Source organism: Alligator sinensis, unplaced genomic scaffold (genome assembly GCF_000455745.1).
Source record: "Alligator sinensis unplaced genomic scaffold, ASM45574v1 scaffold592_1, whole genome shotgun sequence".
Classification (NCBI taxonomy): domain Eukaryota; kingdom Metazoa; phylum Chordata; order Crocodylia; family Alligatoridae; genus Alligator; species Alligator sinensis.
The window spans coordinates 1,254,833-1,279,465 of NW_005842214.1; the positions used below are offsets into that span (position 1 = coordinate 1,254,833).

The following is a 24,633-nucleotide window of genomic DNA, read 5'->3' on the forward strand; positions in this document are numbered from 1 at the left end:
GAATTCATCTTCTCCTTACCCTTAGTTTGTGACATCACAGAAATGCCACACACTGAGGGTCATCATGCAGGTCATTATGATGCTGAGAGCAATGGATTCTGACTTCCAGGAAGAACTGAACCACAGGAGCATCTGAGCTCTTACGAGTCACAGAGTCAGTTTTCAGGCAAACAGTACTCATAATGAAGAATGAGGGGGAAGAAATACAGAATGTATGTACCATTCAGAATAGTTTCTAGACAGAGGCTTTTCATGGAATGATTTTCCATAAGGTATCAGTTGCTCTGTAATCACTCCACTACCAATGCAGCTTTATAAATATTTCTGCCAATGTGGTTAACTGCAGAGATGATCTTTATCACTTATGTGGTTGCTTGTTTGGGTTGCCTGAGTAGCTGTGATTCTACATTTTCTTGGTTTGGGGACTGTTTCATTTCATTGTTAAAGCAGGGTTTGTTTGCTTAAATTTTGTCTCACCTCCTCAGATTCTCAAGAAAATCTCATTTATGTACTACCAGGTTTCATCTTTTTTCCCAATAATTCTTCTAAACTAAAAGTACTTATTTTCCTAACTAAGATGCATTGTTCATATGGAGTTGCACTTGTTCCTTTTCAGACTATTAAACCCCATGTGGAAGCAGAGGAGAAACAAACAGAAAGTCGTACAGTTACTCCACCTGCTGCACCCAAGCCAAAACGAGAAGAAAATCCACAGGTATCAGAGCAAAAAAGTGTTTTCATTTTCTAGGATAAACAAGATGTCCTATTTTTCAAAAACTACTGTATACTAGGAGAAACTATGGGGATGTATCTACTGGTTTCGTTTTCCCTCTGACCATATATTTACACTTCCTTTCTCTCTGACATGTTTTTTTTCCTTTCCCCCTTTCAAGACTTCTTCATTTTACTTACAGTGTTCTTACTGGACAAGACTAGGTAATAAGGCTGGGGGGATATTGTATTTATATGCAAACAGTGCATTGATGTTTTTTTCAGAATTTAAATAATTTGGGACTCTGAGGTTTTACTCTTTAGAAGTTTTTCCAGCCACATCAGAAAGCTTGTAGTACCACTGGAGATTTTCCATCCCTTTGAGATCTCAGACTTGTGGAATCATTTACCATGTTGGAAAATCATTTTTATTTTGCACTATAAGCTTTTACTGCCTTGATAGTTTTATTCTAATGAGCAGAAAAAAATAATCATCTCTGCCCTAGAGCTTATCCTGTTTCTATGTCATCTGATGTTGGGACAGACGGGGTATGAACTTTTTTATCCCAACTTGTATCCAGAATGTCTGAACCCTTTTCTAGAACAGACACTGCTTAAAGTCTATGTACAATACAAAATATTGGGCCTGGTTACAGTATGGTTAAAATATGTAATATAGGTGGTATAGAACTGTGTCAGAACCAGGTCCACTAACTGAGCTCTTTTTTGTAGTGTAGATGGATTTGTAGTGAACATTAATTTACCTTTAAGTATTGCAAATGCCGATTCGCATTCTTGGTTAAATATGCACCTTCTGCACTGAAACTGGAATCCTTTAAAATCATTTGACCATTAAAAAGCTGTAGATTAGAATTGAAATTTTCCTAGGATCCGTGGTCTTGAATATTTTCACTTCCTTCCAGCTGCATGAACAAAGGAGTTAGTTGTCTATATTCTACATATTTGTTTTTCTAAGCCATTGGTTTTGCCCTCTTCATCAGAATCTTTGCAGATAGTCTTTTTAGTTATTTTTTAAAATTCTGACTAAAATAGGTGAATGTGTTAGATGTAGTAATAAATATACAGTAGAACATGAAGTATTTTTGCTGGGTTCTGTTATTTCCGTTTCTGTCAGTGTCATGTTATGTCAATCTCCGTAATAGAGATGTGACCAAAATTTTAAAATAAACAAAGAAGTTCAAATGGTGCTCATCTGTTAGTGCAAAAGTATTGGCTTCGCTCTTACTATCTAAAGTGCCTTGGGATGGGTTACTTTTCATGGTGGTGGTGAGTTCTTGTGCTGTTTCCATGTCCACCTCTCTTCCATACTAGCAAGACTGAATTCTTCCCCTTCACACAGTACTCCACATCTTTCCTAGTAAAAGAGATATTGAACACTTCTGAAACTGAATTAGGTTCCTTTTGTCCTAATGGACAAACTGAAGCTCACATCCACCTGACCACCTGAACTGAGAGGATACAGAAACTAAGAAGAAAAAAATTTATTGCTGTCCCTTTCCTTACCATTCATCTAATTGTCACTCAAGGCTTGTTGCTGGATCTGGAGGCTCAGATCCAAAGGTGTGGATGGTAATCAAAAAGGCTTTCAAACCACAAGAGGTTTGAAAAGCAACTGCTTCTTTCTTAGTGAAGACAGGTCTTTTAGATGGACAGATGAGGTTCCAAGGAATTATTGCTTTCTCCTTGCAGTTATCTAGCACAAGGGCAGGCAGTTACTTTGTCCAGAGGGCCTCCTAGGGAGTTTCAGTGAGCTGTCATGGGCTGGGTCAGCAACCCCTCCTTCCCTGTCTGCAACAGCTCACCAAAACTCCCTAAGTGGTCCCTGTGCATGGCTGGGTGGTTGGGATGGGGCCACAGGTGGGTGGGGAGCGACATCCAGGAGTAGGACAGGTGGGCGGGATGGGGCTGGGATCACAGCAGTGACAGCACAGGGCTGGGGCAGAGCTATGCTCAGGGCTGGGGCAGAGCCATGCTCAGGGCTGGGGCCCAGGGCAGAGCCATGATCCATTGCCCTGTGACAGGCGCTGATTCTGCAGGCAGGGGTGTGCAGGGAGAGGACTGTTGGCTTTGCCCAGAGTTCTGTCCCCACCCTGTCACCACCCAGCAATCCCAGGGTCTCCATGGAGACCAGCTGGGACCTGCGCATGCTGGCTGCATGGCCAGGCAGATGGGATGGAACTGTAGCTGTGTGGGGAGCTGCATCTAGGAGCAGGAGGCGGGCAAGGCTGAGTATCAGGGTCATGGAGCCGAGCCCAGGGTAGAGCCGCAATCCACTCCCCACAAGTCCCTGCCTGTGGAACTGGTGTTCCTCACAGGGGCGTGCAGGGAGCAGATTGTGGCTCTGCCCTGGGCCCTGGCCTCGCATTGTCACTGCCCCATGATCCCAGCCCCAGCCGTACCCACCTATCCTGCTCCTAGACATAGCTCCCCATCTGCCTGCAGCCCCATCACATCCACCCAGTCATGCACTCTGCCCACTCAGGTCCTGCCCCCAGCCATGGATGTGAGGTGGATAGGCCAGGGTAGCCGGGCTTGGACCAGCAGCTGGAAGCTACTGCTAGAGCTGCTGGGAAATGAAGTCTGCCATTGTGCCACCCCGCTGCACACCTGGAGGAAGGGGAATGGGACCGGCCACATATGCCATGGCCTGGGCTGCCCCCCTGGGCCAGATAGGGCCAAGGGACCTGCTTCAGGCCAGACAAAATGCCTTGGCGGGCCAGATCTGGCTGTATTTTGCCCATCCCTAATCTAGCATCTTGATTGCTTCACCAAAACCTGGGAATAACTCGCTATTACCTTCTGAAATACCTGAGACATAACTGAAATCTGGTATCAAAGCATCTCTAGTGTCAACTTCACTGCCCCTTGGATGGGGTTGGAAGCTTCCTCCAAAAGGTCTCAGCTCCATGATGTTATCTGACTGCTATTGCTAGCAGGATGGTTGGATGTTCTGTCATTTGTGCCAAAGAATGCTAGTGCCAAAAAACAGTTCTTAAACTATGGTCTTCAGGCTGTCAGTGGTTTCCAGGGTCCCTCCTGATGTTTAACAATGTGCAGTATTTTGGGAGCCAAACAGTAGGGAATTGTGGTGCTATATAACCACTCTAAAACTTCTAGATGGCAGTTGAATTATGCTGGTATTTACTGCAGGACAATCATCTAGTTAATTCAGTGCTGAATTGAGAGTAGAGAGACCTCTATTCCATTACCATCTCTGCCAATTACTTGTATGACCTTGGGCAAATCACATCTCCGTGTCTTAGTCTAGCATTTCTCAAGCCATGGGTTGCGAGCCAAAAGTGGGTTACAAGAATATATGAAGGGGTCATGAACAAACTTAAAAAATGGATCAACAAACTTTAAAAATTAATTCTCCTTTAAAGGATAAAAATGTGGAAAACAGTGGCTTTTCCCTTGCAGGCTGGCAGAGTTCCAGCCTGTAAGGGGCTGCTTGGGGCCTTCCATGCCCTACACCCACCCCTTGCCCCACACATGGAGTGAGTGAGGGGCACTGGGTTGAGACTGGCCACCTATATTTACAAATGGATTGCAGTACAAAAAAGATTGAAAACCACTGCCTTAGCCCCCCATTTATACAACTGGGTTATTCTTCTTTGAGATCTACAGACTAAAGATACTGCATAAAGACTAAAGCATTATAGTATTTTCAGTATTTGGTTGGTTACCAACTGACTTTGGCAGTTGGAAGCAGCTCCTATTAATGATTATAACTGAAGTTAATTTATTTTTTTCTCTCTGGCACAGAAACTTGCCTTCATGGTGTCTCTAGGACTGGTTACACACGACCATCTGGAAGGTAAAAGAAGTAATCAAAAGTTGGTTCTTGAGCTGTCATATGAATCATAGAATCAAAGAAAAGTAGGGCTGGAAGAGGTAATCTAGGAAGTTCCCAAATAGGACATTGGGCCTTTACCCTTCTCAGGATTTCTCATTTGTTTAATACAGGGGCAGGCAATTACTTTGGGCGGAGGGCCGCTTACTGAGTTTTGGCAACCCATTGAGGGTCGCATGATAGGCAGCCAGGGGCAGATAAATACTAATTTTCTAAATTTTTTAGGGGCCCCATGGGCCAGATAGAATGGCCTGGTGGCCCCCAGGCCACACTTTGCCCACCTCTGGTTTAATAGGACTATAGTTTGCAAACACATTACAATCAGTCTGATAATTTAACTTTCTTAGTTTTACATTACAATGAAATATTGACTAAAGCTTCAAGGACTTGCACATTTCTACCCTGTATTTGTCTTTCAAGATCAGCAAAGTTGCCTCACGTGCATAATGGATGTAGGCTCCCTAGTATACTGAATATCTCAGATCTGAGATGTTGTCACTTGGGAGGGATGGAGCCACTTCAAAAAATAGTTTGGCATAATATTTATGTTTCCTGCTGTTTTCAAGCCCAAGGGTGTAACACTGATGCTCGTCTTCAGCATTGTGTGTTTCCCATGGAAAGTCTGATAGTCAGATATCTTATCATTTGCAGACTGTCTAATGTAGGCTTTGTAATCCTAGCTGAATCCAATGTTTCTAACCTGGGCCTTTTGTGTTTCACAAGAAATCCAAAGTAAGAGACAAGAGAGAAAAAGAAGAACAACTGCAAATCCAGTATACAGCGGAGCCGTTTTCGAGCCTGAGGTAGCCGTCTCTTGCTAGGGGGAAAGTTGGCACTTTGATTCTGTACTTGTGTGTACTTAAGCCACTTTGCTACCTGCTAAGCTACCTGACACCAAGCTAGACAGATAGGCCATCATTATAATTCAAGAGGCCAATGTGGTAATGTGACCCTCATGGTTTTAAATAGTAAATGCAGAGTTATTTCTTCAGGGCTGTAGGTTGTAGCTGTGTTGGTCTAAGGACATAGGCAGACAAGGTTCTTTGGGTGAATCTGTTATCTTTATTAGACCAACTAAATAGTTGGAGAACAATTTTTAATTAAGAATTATTTCCTCTTAATATTTAACTTCTGTTCCCCCTCCCATTCTTTGGAGTTGCTGCAAACCTGTCATTAAATGGCAGAGTCTTCATCCTACTACGAGTTTGGCCTATAGCAATCCAGAAATCAGAAGCAATATGGAAGTCCAACCTTTCCAAAGCTGTTTTCTAAGAACAGCAGAGGCAACAAGCCCAGTTTGTACTGTAGTGCTCTGCTTGAGGTATTGCAAAAGTGGTTTTTGTCAAAAAAAAAAAAGAAAAAAAGAGCTCACTAAAATTTATCTTCTCTCACCTAAAGCGCAAGAAGAGTGCAGTCACGTATTTGAACAGCACAATGCATCCTGGGACACGTAAAAGAGGTAAGTTATTCTCAGACATGCCCCCTTTCTATATGCCTATCATCATGCTTTCCTCTGTCTCCTATCATCAGTCCCTTTGATGATGGAACAGAAGTGAAACAATGAAGGATTTTCAGATATTGAGCTTTACATTTGCCCTGTAAATTCCCATAGTAGATGGGACAAAAATTTGGGGGATTAATGCAGTTTTATGGGGCAGCTAAATGATGCATTTCAGTCTCACTCGCCTTAAATAAGACAATGTACAGAACAAAGTATAAGGTACAATGTTTGAACACCATTTAATGGAGTCGAGCTGTAGCTATGGTGTTCTTTCAGAGTGTCTAATTTGCATTGATACTGTCAGGAAAAAAAGGACATTCTGGGATAAGTATCTGTAACTAATCATGAAGGGAATTTGAGAGTGGAAAGAGCCCTATAGTGTGCTGCTAATGAAATAAATGGATCTTCCAAACATTTTCCCTTCCCAAAGGAAGGTTTCCTTGCTCAGGTTGAACATCCTTCAGAAACCAAAACAGTCCTTAATGCCACTTGTGCTACAAGGAGTAAGGGTCTTTCACATGGGTGCTCACTGTCATTGAGAGGGTTTCATTTACAAGACAGGAGTTTTCCTTCAGAGCAGGTGACATTTTAAGATCTGGACTCAGGTTAGCTTTTACCTCCAAGCAACACAGAGCATTCTGTTCTCTTGCCATGTGCAGTTCTGTATATCAAATGGGAGCTCTGCCATATGTATGTGATAAGGACATATTTTCCTGCCTCCTTAATACCTCTTACTGGCTCCCCAAATCTCCTCTGATCTGGGGCTTTCTGTTCAAAAGCAAATAAGTGGACTGAAGCTATGGCCCTCCCAAGAGCACATCTTGCAAGCTGCTGTCTTGTTTGTGATTAAAATCAGGGATGTGTATATTCCATGTGTGGTTTGATGAGCTTGAATATATGTACCTGTGCACATGTGTGTGTTTGTGTAATAGACTAGATGGCTCAAGAAGTTGGCAACGGGATATATAACCTTTCACCTCTAGGTCATTGGTTCAATCTGGCCAAGAATAAAAGTGATTGATTTTTTTTTTAAACTCTTTGGTGGCTGATTCTAGTCCAGGTCATGTGCGTAAGTGCGCACGTGATCATACTTTGTTTCAGTGTTAGTATTCTTGGCCAAAAGGTCAAGTATTCAAATAACTTCCTTTCCTTGGAATACCCTTTCCAGTTCATAGGTGAGGCATATAGACAGGGCAGCATGGTGAACTTAGCATTTCTGCAGCCATGCTGCCTGTGAATGAAGGATATTGGTCTCCACAGCCACCCCCTTAGTAATCCTAAATGAGTTTTTAAAAAGGGACAGTAACACAATTATTTGTAGTGTCCTATTAGTGACCTGCAAATAAAGATATAGATTGTTTCCACTGACCTTTAAATACCATTGCATTTATGTTATTTATGTTACTTTACTAGATAGATTGTAAACGCATTAGTTGATTTGTATACAGATGTTTTTTCTTAGACTGTTCTTGCACACTGACCGTTGTCTTACTGTCTTTACCCTCACTCTCTGTGAGTGTGCACCTCTCATTAGCACCAGATTAGTGACATTTTCAAATGGAACAAGTTTTGGGGGGAGGGTGTCTCCAATTGTTTTGTTTGTTTGGATTAGTATGCAGTCTATTAGATGAATAGCTCTTGCAGCCATGTGCCCTTGAAAGCTTTGGTTTAATTCGAGATGTTGCTGAGCATATCAAAAGTGGTAGCCACAGACATTACTGTTACCACTCTCTTACCAAGGACATATTTTGTTCTGGAACATACCCAAACCTCAAGTGCATAGTTTTGCATGTAATAAATAGAGGCTAGCAATCAGTAAATTCTGGGTAACTTGTTCTTAGATTTTTATTTCTTGAGTTATTTCTAAACCCTTAATGTACCCTGGGATTTGGAGAAGTTGAGGAGAGTGCTGGGCACATATAGATGTGTGTAATCTTACCCTTTGTAGCTAACACTTCAATTGTATGAAGGCTGTATCAGAAGATTCTTCACTGACTGATGGTCCAAAAGAGTATATGATAGATGTCCAAGATTTGGTATTTGCCTGAGAGGGGCTAGGAAAGAATGTAAGAATTAGTTACAGTTCAATAGTACAAGTGAGCTTAGGTGGTTAGGTGCTTGAGATTTGAGCTAGACAGACAAGGACCTGTCCTTGAGATAGTGATCATAGGCCTAGGTTTGAAATATGTGCCCCTGGGAAAGTTGGACCTGGGGTATAGGAATGAGGACCTGAGGCATAGGAATGGAGGTATAAGAAAAAAACAAAACCCTGACTTGGAAAGGTGAGTGCTGGCCTGTGACAGCAGGGACCTACCTTTGGGAGGTGTATGCTGGCATAAGATGGATAGGGAGGCATGGGACAAAGGTAGAAACATTGAAATCACTGTGAACTCTATGTGGTGTTGCTGCCAATAGATCTAGCCTAATAAATGAACAGTCTAATTTTTAGGAATGAAAAGAGGCCCCGCACCATACTTCTGGGAGTCCTTCCTTGATCCTCTGCAGAGCCTGTTTTCACTCTCCTTTGATATGCATCTTTCAAATGTTCTTTTCTTGAAAATTCTGCCTGTAGGTGTCTAAAAATAAATGTTTAAAACTTTGTTTCTCTCCTTTTACTTGTGGCTTTTATATTAACTTCCTCTCTGTGCTGCATCATTTCCTTTTCATGCTAGCCAATGAGGACCACTGGCCAAAGGTATGTAAGATCATTTTTCCCCTTTTTTTTTGTTTTGTTTTGTTTTTTGTTTTGTTCCCTGTTGTTAATGTGTAGGTCGTCCACCTAAATACAACACGGTGCTGGGGTTTGGGGCTCTAACCCCCACATCCCCCCTATCCAGTCATCCTGACTCCCCTGAAAATGAAAAGACAGAGACCACATTTACTTTCCCCGCAACTGTTCAGCCTGTGTCCCTGCCTAGCCCCAGCTCCACAGACGTAAGTAATTCTCGGGGAGGGGTTTGTTTTTGGAAAGACATGCAGAGCCAGCCACAGTGGAAACTGGCACAGATTTTGTTTCTTTAGACTCGTTCACAATTTGTCATGGTTCAGTGCGGCAAAGCAGACTGAAGCCCTTTAAACCCCTTCATTTTTACCTCATTGTGCCTGAGTTCTTGTACTGTAGATATTTTATAGCTTTCAGTCATTGATGGGAATATTGGAATGAACTGGTCATAGTAGAAGAGCATGTTTCCTTTGTGTAGAGTACCTGAGATCTTGTGTGACTGAATTAAATCTGTCATCCAGTAAGGAATTGGAAAGAGGAACATGCATCTTACTTACAAAGCTATAGTAGCAATAAATTGTTTCTTCACTATAAGAAGAGGAACTTCTTAGATCACCTGCCGGGCACAGTGCTTGGAGCACTTGTCACAGGAAGTTCGTGTGCTGTGACATTGAACATTACTTCGCCTCTGCATTCCCAGCTCACAAGACTTTCCCTGTGCAAATTTAGTTATCCTGGTACAATTTCTAAAGGAGCAGATGACAATTTATTATTAACTGAAACATAAAGATTTTTTTCCCTTCAGTGCAGAGCTTGTCTTAACTGACTTCCTAAGAACCATCCATCAAATTCTCTATTCTTCTTGTTCCTTCCAGACAAAAAATGGTGACAAAATGTTAAAGAAGGCAGAGTAGACTTAAAAATCATACCAAAACCTGAAAAAGCTTATGATTGAAAAAAATAAGGTTGAGTTACTATCTAGACCATTGGCCTGTCCTTTGTTATCCCGATACCATAATTAAGACTCAGTAAACTACATTTTATTTCAAAATGGTGAATGCAAGAAAAGGATCTGCACACAAATCTGAGGATAAAGAAAATAGTGTGCTGTGACTTTCTATACTGGAAATAGAGAACGTGAAAACACTAATTACACAAGTATTTTCAGCACTTCTCATCTGAACATAATTCTTCAAAAATGATTCATTTTAGTGATTGCTCAAATGGTCTCTGTTTACAGGTAGAAAATACACTTGTTTCTAATTGCCCGTGCTGCAAACTACCCCTGTAAGGGTCAGGTTGAGCTTCTTCCACTTCACACATTATCACCTGTAATAAAGGTTTGGCAGCCAAATTGGAACTTCGGTATCACCTTTGCAGCCTCATAGTCCTCTTTATGTTCCTACAAATGTGACTTCTTGCATCTGGTTACCAATGCTATTGATGACATGCTAGGTAGAATAGAATTCAGCTGCTTACCCTTGAACTATTGGCTTTAAAAGGCTAATAGGCATACACAATCAAAAACTAATCACTTCTGTCACTAAAGATGGCAAATATAGTTCTGATTAAGAGGGAAAACTGAGTAAGAAGGGCCATTTTTCATAGTCACTTTTCAGAGTAGAAGAGTATGTTTATCAGGAAAACTTTTCTGACAACCAGATGAATAAGGCTGTGGAAACAGTCTCCCAAAGGAAAGCTGTAGCAGTCCCGTCTCATGGGACTTTTAAAACTAACCTGTACAAATGACTAGAAAAGGTGCTGTGGTGAACACTCTTGCATTGGCCCCAAGAGATAGAATGGCTGATCTGTCCCTAACTTCTGATTTACTCTGTCTTGTCCATGGAGCAGAGCAGATTCTCAGAACAATTAGACAAGATGTTATCCTGTATATTGCAATACTGGGCAGAGTATTCCAGAATTTCAGCCTAATCCAGAAAGTCCTTTCTTGGGTGATTTTGTCTCCATAATTAAGCATACTTTACTATTTTAACAATAGTTTAAAAAATACAAATATTCCAAAAGAAATGTGAAAGATAACAACAACATAACATAGATGGTCAAATGTCTTATATTCCTGTACAGATATATAAAACTTGTTACAATTATCTCTTAACTCCAGAATGCTATACTGTGTTGATACATAGCACAGTACATCCTCCAAAATGATACAGATCTCTATACCAAAATGTTAACAGACAGGTTATCTAGTTTGTGAATAGAAGGCTGCATTAAAACATTAATACTAGTTCTGTTTTGATTTTTAAAAAGGACTTCAATCTAAATGCATATTTTCCCACCAATCTGTCTGACTTTGTAGATCAGATAATTCAAAAGCATCTGTCACCCTCATACTTATTTCCATTAAAATAGAAGCATTCTGGGTACCTATTTCCCTTAAAGTAAAAAAAAAATTCTGGGAGCAGAAATCACAAAAAATGTGAGTCCATTTTTAAAACAACTCAGTTCATTTGTTTTAAAATTTGAACTTTCATATTTATGCTCCCTGAAGTAGTAGCAGCTATTACATGTCAGGTCTATTCTATTGTCATTGTGTGATGTGCTGGGATCCTGGTTTTCTCTGATTTAAAAAAGTCTCCAATTTTCAGTTAAAAAAAAAAAAAAAAAAAAGTAACCCCAAATCCACATTTTTCCGTAACTTCATAGATTCATAGATGCTAGGCTCGGAAGGGACCTCAACAGGTCATTGAGTCCGACCCCCTGCCCTGGGAGAGAGTGCGGGGCTCAGATGCCCCCAGCCAGATGCCTATCCAGCCTTCTCTTAAAGACCCCCAAGGTAAGGGAGAGCACCACCTCCCTTGGAAGCCCATTCCAAATTTTGGTCACCCTTACTGTGAAAAAGTTCTTCCTGATGTCCAGCCTAAATCTGCTCTCTGTCAGTTTGTGACCATTGTTCCTTGTTACCCCAAGAGGCACTCTAGTATAAAGATACAAAGCTGTCAACAAGAAGTTTTGTGTTTTGTTTTAAATCTTAAAATTTAGGGCATGTTATGGAAATTCAGCAAAAACGGCTGAAAAACCCTAATTTATAGATTGTATGGCCAGAAGGGACCTTTGAATAAGACACCACTAATATATAGATATACATGTAGTTATGTTTCATTTTAATTATGGAAAAATGTGGATTTGGGGTTACTTAACTGAAAATTGGGGATTTTTTTAAACTGGAGAAAACTAGGATCCCCGGTAATGTGTTTCTTAGTAGCTTTATTTAGTTAGAGGAGAAACCAGTGGTCTAATATAAGCACAGGTCTGGAAATCTAATTTCTGTTTCTAGACATTCACAAAAGCAGCGTGCAATCTCATAATTTCTTTGTGACTCACTTTCCTCATTTGTAAAATTAAGTTAACAGTGGACGCATCTACACAAAACGTGACATCACCATAGTGATGAGCTATGGGGACGTAACTCATTGCTATAGCGACATAGCGTCGATGCCGCCACTACTGTGCAGTAGCAACCAGCTTGTTGCTGCTGCACAGTAGGGTCAAAAACAACTTGTGTGCTGCCAGGACTGTGCAATACTGGTGAGTAGTGCACAGTCATTTAGTACTTGCTGAAGTACCAACTGCGCAGTGAGGGGCATGTGTAGACATGTCCAGTATTTCCTTTATTCACATGGGTATTGTGAAACTTGGCTAATATTTGTAAAACACTTTGAGGTGCTTGGCTTGAAAGTGGTATATACATGCAGATATTAATTATTTAAACACAGCAATATGAATGGTGCTATATATGAAGACAAAAAATTCTGTGGTACCCAGGAAAGGTGCTAGCTTATAAAGGTATTTTTCTATTATACAGAGCATGGGAAACATTGCTTATTGTTTTCCCCTTCTTTTTTTCCCCAGTGGCTTTAAACTTAAAATTTGCTTTCACCAAATTTAAATGATTTGTTTTAAAACTGTCCATGTTACAAATCTGCCTCACGCAGAATTTTTTTGTCAAGTTTCACCTAAACCAATTTAGCAATTTAGCTGATTCTCAGAACTAGGTTATAAAAATACAGAAAAATATGTTGTTTTCCCCATTTAAGAAAATGTTTTAAAACTATTGTGTTGGTACCTCTGGATTGGAACCTCTGTGCTTTGGAGCAAGGACTTGAAATTTGGGTAGGGAATGGTCTTTGTATCAAGAAAGTTTCTTTTGCCAGTCCCATGAAGACAAGACTCACATTTGGCCAAGCTATGTTAAAAAAAAAGCCAAAGATTCAGCTGAGCTTATTGGCCCATGGGGTTAACATAATTAAGGCACATTGGTTTTGCAGTCAGTGGGCACATCTACACATGCATTTGGTTCAGGATTAGCCATCTGGGCAGCCAGACAGTCATCTACACATGCAGAGAAGCAGGAGCAAATTTGCTGCTAATAACAGCAAACTGCCCCCGCTTCCTGGGGCCCTGAAATGGGCCCCTGCCGCCACCAGGCTGGGACATTACACGACTGCCTCCTGCCTGGTCAGGGATAATGTCCCGCCCCTCTGGCAGCAGGTAGCTTCTGGACCCAGCTCTCTAATCAGGGGCAGGGGACTTGGAAAGAGCTGCAGGGGAGGGGCAGTTCCCAGCCAACTGCCTTGATCCAACAGTGGGGCAGCTAACAGGTAGCTTGCTGCTAGTTGCCCCACCAGTAAATTGGGACAGGGGGCTGGGACCTACCCCACCCCTGCAGCTCTTTCCAAGCCCCATACCTCAGTCAGCTGATTGGGGCACAGGGCTGGAGCCTACCCCTGATCAGGACAGTCCCCAGCACCTACTCTGCAATTGTGGGGCAGAGGCTGGGGAGTTTGTGACCCACGCAGCTCCATGAGCGCAGAGCTGGGTGGGGAACAGGCTGGGGAGCCTCTTCCCCTCCCAGCTCTTTGCTCACAGAGCTGGGTGGGGAACAAACAGGCTCTCCAGCCCATGCCAGCAGGGAGCTTCCAGCACCAGCTCTGCAATCATCTGGTGCTGGGAGATCCTCATCTCCCAGCTGGAGCTTCATGGTTGTCAGCGACAGCGGGGCCACTGCTGTGAGATCCTTATCTCCCAGCCCGAGCGGCAACAGCAGGGCCAGCACTGGGAGATCCTTATCTCCCAGCCCAAGCTCCATGGTCATGGGGCTCAGGGTGGGAGATAAGGGCTTGCCAGCCCCCTGTTCCCCATATGTGATTGTGAGGCGAGGCTGGGAGATAAGGATCTCTCAGGCCCTGCTCCCTATCTCAGAGCAGGTTGCTTGGAGCTCCCTTCTGCCAGGGCTGGGGGGCCTAGTCTCTGCCAAGGCTCGGGTAGCAGAGCCCGGCCTGGCAACACGCAGCTCCCAGGGGCAGGGAGCAATCTCCAGCCCCCTGGTGGCCGGCTGACTGGGAGCAGGTTTGCTCCTGGTCAGGCATCTACACAAGTGCTACTGCACCATTACTAATTACGAGAAAATTTGCTACTTGCATTTGCAGGTAGCAAATTTAAGTGCAGTTAGCGAGGTTTACTATGCAGTAAGCTTGTGCACATGCTTACTACTCAGTAAATTACGCTAATTCACAGTAAAGCATCTTGTGTAGATGTGCCAGGTAGCACACAAGGGAGTACTGTAGCCAGTATGACATCCAGCTGCCTTTGACTCCCCATCCTATATGACCATTCACAACTGAGTTGCCTGAGAACACAAATTTAGAGTAGAGCTTAAACTAATGGCTGTGAAGCTAGTATCCCATGGTATAAGCCTTTGAAAAAACTCAGTTTATACATGCTCACTAGAGTCTGGCAGCTAAATTGTCCCGTGATTTCAGCTGCGCTGAACATGCTGCAATTCCTCATGGCTCCTTCATTTTGACTAGACTTTGTGCATACCATTACTACTGAGTATGCTCCCCTTGGACTTGAGTACAGCCTTCCATGCAATTATTCTTCCTGGCTGCCAGAAGTGGCTGTAACTCTTAAACTGAGAGCACTGTTACTTTTTTTTTCTTGGGCTCTCCCATGAATCAGATGATGGAAGAGGAAAAGCTGCAGTCTGGGAGGAAAGGGACAGAAACGGGGTAAGAGAAAAGGGTAAGAGCATGAGGTGGATATGGGTTAGAAGTGGAAACTGGGAAGATAGAGTTATAGGAACAAGCAGTGGGGGACCAAAAATGAGGACACAGGAATAGGAATAAGAGATTAGAATGAAGGACAAGAACTTGGGAAGAAGAACGAACTGGGGAGGGAGAGGAGAACAAAATCAAGAAAAGAGAGAAAGGGTTTGAGTGGCAGCCAGACAGTAAAAGTATAGGTACAGGAGTAGAGCTGGAAGAGAGAAAGGTAGAATGGGACAGGGAGACAGAGGTGACGCATAAGTGTTGACAGTCGGAGGACACACCTCTGTGCCGCCCTTGCTGCCTCTGGGTGCTGGCTCTGACTGGGATTCAGCCTCATGCCCTACAGTGCAGAAATCATATTGCCTTCACCACCCCTGCTTCTGCTAGGTCCTGGCTCCAGCTAGGCTGCAGCTCTGTGCCCCACTGTCAATGCAGAAATCTGGGAGGGGGCCACATGCCCTCTGTGCCCCCCCTTACCAATGCAGAGAGAGGAGGGCTGGCATAGGGCAAAAGAACCTGCAGCCACTTCACAACACTCCTTACTAAAGAACCTGAAATTAAGCCTTTTATTCTCAAGTCCAAGTGTTCTTTTGTATAGCAGATAGGTACATAGAGGCAGGTTCATACAGAAGATAACAACCTTCTGTTGCTACCAATGGCTTTTTTAGCTGCAGTACTTTAGGTCTGTATTGTGGCTGTAAAGATCCCACCCCTTATGATGACTCACATGGACAGACCATTTGTTTCCATGCCATATTTTTTTTCTATTTTTAAGTTCTTGCATCCAATAAATAAAAATAGTATTAAAACAATCCTTCTGGTTACAAAGTCAACTGCTAAAAAACTAGGAATGCTAGAATTGCAATTGCATTTGTTTGTACAACTGAAATTCAGATGCATTTTGTTTATTATAATAATTGTTAATTGCACAATTGCATACTATTTTTCCTGAAACATATATTTATATGTTATTGTTTTGTTAAGTTCTGTTATGTTAGTTCATGAAGTACTTCAAGACTACCCATACCAAAGCTGTACTTGTTACAGGAACAGACTTAGATGCACAAAAAGTGACTTTAAGTCACCTTTCATGTTTTCTCAATTCAAGGGCTGGCAGCAGGCCATCTCAGCTCCAAGCTGCCAGACGTGCAAGGGAGTCAGTTGGGCCTTTGGATGATCAGAGTGTAAAAAGAGTGCTAAAGGATGACAGGGCCATTGCTGAGAACATAAATGTATTCTTTGTATCTGTCATCACTGTGGATCCTTACCAGATCCACTTCTGTCTAGAAACAAGTCTGTGGAGCTGACCCACATTGAGGTTTCAATAGATGAGGCTATGAAGGAAAGTGAGACACTAAACAGTAGCAAATCACCAGGACCTGATGGCGTTCATCCTAGGGACTTGAAGGAGCATGAATTGGAAATTGCTGAACTCCTAACTGTAGTATGTGACTTCTCACTCAAAACAACCTCTGTACCAGAAGACTGGAGGGTTGCCAATGTGACTCCAATATTTAAAAGGGCTCTAGAGGGGACCCAGGGAACTACAGGCTGGTGTGTCTAACTTCAGTTCCTGGAAAACTGGTAGAAACAATAATTAAAAAAAAAGAATTATTCAGCACATATGAATGAATATGACTTGCTGGGGAAGAATCAGCATAGTTTTGTCAAAGGGAAATCATGCTTCACCAACCTATTAAAGTTCTTTGAGGGTGTCGGGGAGCAGGGGGATCCAGTTGACATGGTATATCTGGACTTGCAAAAAGATCCCCCATCAAAGACTCTTAATGAAGTTAGGTAGTTATGGAATTACAGGGAAGGTCCACTTGTGGATTAGAAATTGGCTTAAGGATAGAAAACAAAGAATTAATATAAGTGGTCAGTTTTCAGGATGGAAAGATGTAAAGTGGGGTCCTCCAAAAATCTATACCAGGACCAATGCTGTTTAATATATGAATGAGCTGGAAAAGGGGGTGAGTGGTGGGGTGGCCAGGTTTGCAGATGATGTAAATTTATTCAAAGTTATAAAGAACAAGGCAGACTGCGAGGAACTACAGAAAGAGCTGTAGCATTATTGAGCAAACGGGCAACTAAATGGCAGATGGAAGTCAGTGTAAATAAATTTAAAGGGAAGTGCAGGGACAAAAATAAATCAAACTATATGTACACTCTGATGGGGGGGGGCCTACATTAGCTGTTACCCTACAGGAAAGAGATCTGGGAGTCATTGCAGACAGTTTGCTAAAAACATCATCTCAGTGCTCAGCAGCTGTCAAAAAGGTAAACAAAATATTAGGAATTATTAAGAAAGGAATTGTTAATAAAACAGGAAGTACATTATGCCCCTTTATAATCCATGGTGTGTCCATACCTTGAATACTATGCCCAGTTTTGATCCTCGGAGAAGGTACAGAGAAGAGCAGCAAGAATGATTAGTGGCATGGAGGGGCTTCCATAGGAGAAGAGAGTAAAGATGTTAGGCCTATTCAGTTTAGAAAAGAGATTCTTGAGAGGGGACATGTTAAGGGTTTATAAAATACTAAATTGTGAAGAAAAAGTAAATAGGGATTTATTATTTACTGTCATAATACAAGAACTAGGGGTCACAAAATGAAACTAGTAGATAGTAAGTTTTAAATGAACAAAAGGAAATTCTTTTTCACATAGCATGTAGTTAAAATATGGAACTCATTGCCACAAGATGTGGTAGAAGCTATGGTTTAACCAGATTCAGAAAGGGATCGGACAAATTCTTGGAAGAAAGGTGCCTCTGTAGCCATTGAGCGTGAGAGTTAGAGGTACAGCATCTGAATCGCCCTCTAGAGGCTTCAAGTGGGAGAGAAACGGGGAAAAAAACCTAGTCATACCATATTCTCTCTCCTTTTCAGCATTCATTCTCTGCCACTGTGTGACACAGGATACTAGGCAAGATACACCTATGGTCTGACCCAGTAAATGGCAATTCTTAGGTTCTTATGTGAACTCTCAGCCTCAGCAAAGCTGCACTAACTTATACTTGTCTGATGGTTCACAGGCAGCCCTGTCCCAGAAGCCAAGAACAGCCAGAGTGCAGCAAAGTAGAGGGAGCACACCACAGCAGACAAGCCCATGTTGTGTATGTGTGTTTGTGTATGTGTGACAACGGTAGGACCTGGGACATACAGTATTTGGGGGATCAAGTATTAGCTGCAAAGAGCTGATGAACCATCCTCCAGTTACTAATTCCCAGGAAATGTTTTGTGTTATTCCATTACTGCTTTCTATCATAGCCCTATGAAAATAGGGCTGTGAATTTTGTGTGTGTGTTGCCATTCCAGTTGGTTCATATGGAGTACATTTAGATTGTTGATGTGCTACTTGTTAACTAGTCTTGTTATTTGAATCATCTTTCAATAGTTCATTGAATTAGAATATTCCACACCTAAATTGTTACTCTCTTATGCAAGTGTCACTCCCACAAGGAAATCAGCCGCTTGTGTTCCTGCTTAAATCTAATACTTCAGGTATCAAATTCCATAGCATTTTATGGGTCTGATTCTGCAATGGACTTGGCACCTCAGGCAGGGTACTGAATGGTCTCCAATGCCATTGTGCTCAACTGAGAGTTGAGGTTACTTAGCATCTCACATAATTGGGTTTTGCATTAGCATAGAAGTGCAGAAGGCTCCAGGAAGTGTTTCCTTTTATTAGTTGGTGGCAGAAGAATTTCTCATTGCTTTTATTATGTTTCCTTTTTGTCTTTTGTTCCTTCCTTGCATCTAAACAGTTCAGGAAAGAGGAGAAAGAAACTCTTTCCATCCTGGCTACACAGATCCCTTCATGGAAGTCAGGAAATGACATTGATATGATTCTTCAGTTAATCTTTAAGCATTCTTTAGTATAGAAGATTAAACAGTCCCAGGACCTAACATTTCTTTGATCTGTGGGAGTTACAGAATCAAAATATGCCACTGAGCTTCAATAAGGACTTCAGAAAACAGGGCAACAGTGTTAACCTTGGGACTTAGGGGAAGAAAAGAGCAGTTCCCATCAGACTGAGAACTTATTGCTCATGAAATGTGAAAGTTAAAACCTCAGCAAGATGCATCTGTGTGACTTTGTTTGAAAATATGTTGAATACATTATAAAAATATATACTACTTGTTCTTGCCCAATAACGTGTAAAAGAGCATAACAAAGTCTAACATAATGCTAACATGGCCAAAGTCATCAAATAGCATATAAACTAACTCTGTTCAAAATGGAGCTTTTTGAACAGATTGACATTTCATATTAAAGAGGAAAACAGGTACACTCTGCCTCATTTTAGGCAAATTAGGTTCAAGGTCCTGAAAGCCTTCTCTGTGGAATGTCAGTTAAATTCAGCAAAGATCCATGTGCAGGGGGTTTAAGGTAGAGGTAGGACACACATTCCCTGGCAATTCAGGTGGGCAGAGTATAGAATTTAGGTACCCTTTTCTGTTTCCTATTTTTTAATCTGTTTTCCTTGTGTGCCCTTCAAGCATCTCAGATAAAAATATTACCAGAGATGCGTATGACAGGAGGAAAGAGGGGGGGACGAAACAAAAGCCAGACCTAACTTTATTTTAAATTTTGCACCTGGTGGAGTCATTGGGCATTAATATTGGGGAAAGAAAGTGCCTCTGATGATGAAAAAACAACTAAACACATTTTTTTAAAGGGAGACTTAATTTAAGTTCTCCCCTGTTCGTAAAAATACTTAAACCTGTGGGTGGATGGTAAGCATTTTCCTTCTTGGTATTTTTCAGTTTCCTCATTATGTCCCATGCCCTAGGTTGATGATGAAGCAGAAAGCATTACTTATAATAGATAGACCTATTGCTGAGCCACAGCTTTCCTGGTGTAATGTGCAGTAACTTATAGTTTCATAGTTTCTAGGGTTGGAAGGGACCTGGGCAGATCATGTAGTCCGACCCCCTGCCATGGCAGGAAAGAGTACTGGGGTCAAACGACCCCAGCAAGATGGTCATCTTGCTTCAGTGAAGTGAAAGGAATTTTTTCAGGATATTGAACAGTTTACCATGAAGTAAAAGGGCATGAGGTACTATCAGATGTCAGCTTCTCTGAGATAACTGCATGATCTTACCTTACAATAAGTAGGTAAAACCTTAAGTAAGTGAAAGAGGGCTAAGTTATTGCAGTTTAGCTTTCATCTACAGTGGGAAATGTGTATGCACACAGGGAATTACTGTACATCTCCTGCTGTGCAATAAAGCTCCATCCCCTTTTGCCCTCTGGTAGGTTGTTCATATGTCCATACCTTCAAAGATAAATTTGGACCATTTTTTTCATTTATAAACCAGAATACCTTTTGCTTTAAGTATAACAGTTTGAAGCGGTGTCATGTGTGGTCTAAATTCTTTTAATAGCCACATGTGGGTTCCTGACGAAAGATAGTGAACAAAAGGCAGTCTCATTTGTACTTTACCACGATGGATCTGTGCCGCATCCAAAGAGTAGATGGTCCAAGCGTGCTTCTTGTTAGTGCCATCAAAAATATTTGAAAGTTTTATTAACTTATATGGATGATGGCCTAGCAGTTGTTACTAGAAACAAGCATTCAATATGACCTGGAGATGGCAGAGGAAATCACATTTCTGACATCCTCACTGGTGTTCCTGTTTCATTCCTGAAAAAGGGCTTGGCCATTTGGAATCCACTTAGCAATAGATTGTGCTGAAGAGTTTATGTTCAACTAAGATGAAGATGTCAAAGGTCAAAGTTCACATTTTGCCTTCTCTCTCCCTCCCTCCCTCCCCCTTCATTTTATAGGGCGATATCCATGAGGATTTTTGCAGTGTTTGCAGGAAAAGTGGACAGTTGCTGATGTGTGACACATGTTCACGTGTGTATCACCTGGACTGTCTGGACCCACCTCTGAAAACCATTCCCAAGGGCATGTGGATCTGTCCCAAATGTCAAGACCAGGTATTGTTTGACAGACAGAGTTACATACAGTGCGCTACAAAGATTTCTCTGGGCTAAAGAAAATAACCTGATCAATTTGGCTTGGCTAGATCAGGACAGCCTGACATTGAGCAAATCTATTTGATCTGTAATTAGGATTGTGTGAATTTGGTCAAATTGCCACTGTGAGAAAGCTCATGAATACTAATCCTTTTAAGTCTTGTTTTTGTGCTTCCAGACTCAGGGTCTTTTTTTTGTTACCCTTGTATTACAACTCTGCTTTTCTGGGGCAAAGGATACAAACTTTTGGGAAAGGTTCTCTGTGACCCCCTAGGGCTTTTCCTATAGCTTTCCACTCTTAATTTCTTATAAAGGTGATGGTTCTTTGTTCAAAATAAATAGGGTATTTGAACAAACCTACCTTTCATAGAGAAAATATTAAGCCACTGCTTTCCTTGTATGACTCAAACATCAGAGGAGCTGTTGTTCCTGTTCTCTTTAGTGATGCCCTCCAATGCCAATATAATGCCTTTAGATAAAAGATTTGGACTTTTTCTCATAAAATCCTTCTAAAAATACTCATAGGTTAAGATGAATAGATTATATTTTAATATTTCATCTATAATCACATCAGGAGTACTTTGGAACTTCTGAAATCACAAATGGATTGCTGTTAAGCCAGCAACTAAAAGCTATCACCATTCCATCTGATTTAGGATAATATTGTGGTAGTCCATGTGACCCTCTGTAAACCAGATGATATCATAAGAAAGCAGTCTGCCATTTTCATGTGCATGTTACACTGCTCAGCGAAAAACAAGTAATTGGAAGTAACTTGAGGAAAAATCTTGCTCCATTTACCATCCTTACTTGCCTTTATTGCCCACTTCTTTGTTATATTCAACTGGCGGGTCACCAAAAGTAAAGAAAAAAAATAAAATGTCTCAGACATTTAACTTTGGAGTGACTGAGGCCTCAAGTCCTTGAGGTCATACTTCTGATTTGCTATCAAGAAGACCCAACATTTTCATCCTCTTTGAATAAGGTAATTTAGGCAGGAGCCTAGACAAGAATGGTGCTTACCCTTCTGAGGAGGGTTTAGCGATGGTAGTAAGGTGCTTCTGAGAATGGTTGGAGACAGGATAGTATTGTGTGTTATGTGTCAGATAAGTCTGACATTTAGACATGTAGTATGGAGACTGCTCTAACCATTGGAGGCTTTCTACAAGAATGATCTAGATCAGTAGTTTGTCTGGACCATAAAATCACACTCCTGTCTCCTGGCAAGTTTGAGTTAGGTACGTTGCCTTTTCATGCTTCTTTAAGTTTCACTAGTTGGCTATCTTTGTATGAGGGAATTCAGTAAAATGGTGACATTTGTGATAAACAGGTCTTTGTGGGAGCTATAGCACAGATGTGAATAATTTTCTCCTATAAATCTTGAAATAGGCTCGCAGAGCATGTTAACAGAGTTGTGTCTGACAACATCCAAGAAAAACTTTATCTTCTCTCTCCCCCAGCAGTAAACCATGCTTACACTTTTTTCTTTCAGATGCTAAAGAAAGAAGAAGCAATCCCATGGCCAGGGACTTTAGCAATTGTTCATTCATATATTGCATACAAAGCAGGTAGGAAAACAGAGGAGAATGCTTATGCTTTGCTTTTGATTTTGGAAAACATTATTCAGGTAATAGGGTCAGGTAATACTTGCTTTTCAAGAAGAAATAAAGGAGAATAAACCCTTGAAAAGCCACATAATAAGTGAAAAAGGTACCCTCTGTATTTTATGAAAGCCTTGTATGACTCTTCACTTATGCAGGTGCATTTTCAGGTATTATCCAACGTGCTAGTTGTCAGATGACTCTTAACACTGGTATACCCATTGTGTAAAGGAGCTTAGAAACTCCATCTGCAGGGCATACAAGGGACCCTTTAAATATTCATCACTGAGAGGATTAATACTCCCTTTTGCAGCAAAAGAAGAGGAGAAACAGAAGCTACTTAAGTGGAGCTCAGATTTAAAACAGGAAAGAGAACAACTAGAGCAGAAGGTTAAACAGCTCAGCAATTCTATAACAGTAAGTATTGCTCTCCCATGTAACCTTACACTTGTGTCCTGCCTGCTTACATGATGCTAGAATGAAAGGACTACAAAGAGCAAGCCTGAACACGAAGTGTGAGCCTGATCCAGCTTCCAGTAGAGTCAGTGAGAATTGAGTAAGTTTCTACTGAACTTTGCTCTTTTCCCTGCTCTTTAGAGCTTTGGGAAGTGTGAAGGACAGAAACTGGGAACTCACTTTGCCATGCTGGATGAGATGTATGTTGTGTGGGCTAGTTTTACATAGTAGATGCATAGTAAACTTTACTAGGAGCAGTTGATAAGCTGGAGGAGCAACCTGTGGAGACTGTTGGTCTCATTTTAATTTGAATAGCTAGGCTTCATTGGTGGGACCTAAACTGTTGGTGCATGGCACCACCATTTCCAAGATGAAAGTGACTGTAGTGTACTCCATTTATGCACGGATTTGGCCTGCAGGTTTTTGGCAAGTTCCCAAGATAGTTTCAGTTAGGTAAATGTGTGGTATCTCCATATATAATAATTATATCTTGCCATTCTATCTTGGTTTGTAACAGTAGCTGTAATCTATATATTGGCAGATCTTTGTTTATCACCACAATACACAAATTAGGCCCCTAAGTCATTGCTGCAAATGTGAGCCCCATTTAAAATGGTATGGAATTATAAATGCTAAATTCTTCTCAATAGCGAATGTTTGCAACAATATGTTGCAATGTTCTAATGTTCGGAAAAGTTGATATAGTGTACCTTTGCCTCTTCTATTTTCTGGCTAAGGAAAATGTTTATAAGGTTTGTAAGGCGTCCCATGTCTAAAGTCCTTTTGCTGATGAGTACAATAGAATAAATCAAATAAGTAATATGTGGTATATGAAAAGGCTACATGCCTTCTTTTAAAAAAGAAAATGTCATACTGGTGGTAAGTGGCACTGACTAACTGCTCTGGAGGCATGGCATGGTGTGAATAACAGTGATGTAAATACTCCAAGGATGTGCACACATGTAGTCCCCACTCACCCAAATTCCTCTGCTCTTGACTAGAGGGACTGTCTGTGGGTCCATTCTTCATGGATCATTCGTCATCTACTGCCTCATTGAACTGCCAGCAAAGGACCAATTAGAACCAATTATATAGCTGGGGTTCTATGATGCTGTCATCCATAGTTAGAAACTGGACTGGGACCAAGAGGGTTTGAAGAGCAGTGGCAGACAAAAGGCTTTGAAACTTTATGGAGGTTGCAGTCTCTGCAACCTGCATGTTATAGATATAACAATATTGCCTTATCCTTTTTCTTCTTGAGAGTTTCAGCCATAGATGTCAACAGTATTTTGCTCCTGGAACATTAAGCAAGTGTGTTTTTTTTAAGCTAACTTGCCTTGACTCTTATCTTTTGATGAGTTATTTGGGTTTCTGAAGTTCATAATGGAAAATGACCTCAAAATATAATTTTCAAGTGAAGAGGGGTCTGTCCCTTTCTCTTCAAGTCACCTTTTGTATTTATTGGGGGGGAAGTGGGGGTGATGTTTCTGCCAAAACAGGCTAAGCTGTGTGCAGAAGCAAAGGCTTATCTCATTAGTTGGACCCACACGCTGTCAGCAAAGTTGGCTCATACAGGACATCTCCATTTGCAGAGCCGAGGTAAGGACATTTCAGAAATACAATCTGAAAAGAAAATAACAAAACCTTGCAATGGAAGGTATCCCCAGGATCCCCTTCAGAATAGACACAAAGGGATGAAGCCAGTTCTG

The 24,633-nt window shown here is 41.5% G+C and overlaps 1 protein-coding gene across 15 annotated transcripts in view; it reads left to right on the forward strand.

The window, feature by feature from the left end:
* The window catches only part of PHF21A (PHD finger protein 21A), a 196,732-nt gene that overhangs the window by 161,996 nt on the left and 10,103 nt on the right, over positions 1–24,633 (forward strand). For 6 of the 15 annotated variants that reach the window (XM_025207927.1, XM_025207925.1, XM_025207926.1 and 3 more), the window contains 9 exons: positions 617–715; positions 4,498–4,549; positions 5,309–5,388; positions 5,984–6,044; positions 8,857–9,020; positions 17,914–17,994; positions 20,673–20,828; positions 22,360–22,435; positions 22,782–22,885. In XM_025207927.1, coding sequence (XP_025063712.1) covers positions 617–715; positions 4,498–4,549; positions 5,309–5,388; positions 5,984–6,044; positions 8,857–9,020; positions 17,914–17,994; positions 20,673–20,828; positions 22,360–22,435; positions 22,782–22,885 — 873 coding nt within the window. Of the gene's footprint in view, positions 1–616; positions 716–4,497; positions 4,550–5,308; positions 5,389–5,983; positions 6,045–8,758; positions 8,782–8,856; positions 9,021–17,913; positions 17,995–20,672; positions 20,829–22,359; positions 22,436–22,781; positions 22,886–24,633 lie in introns of all 15 variants that reach the window. The other 9 variants (XM_025207934.1, XM_025207932.1, XM_006026930.3 and 6 more) reach the window with 5 other exon arrangements.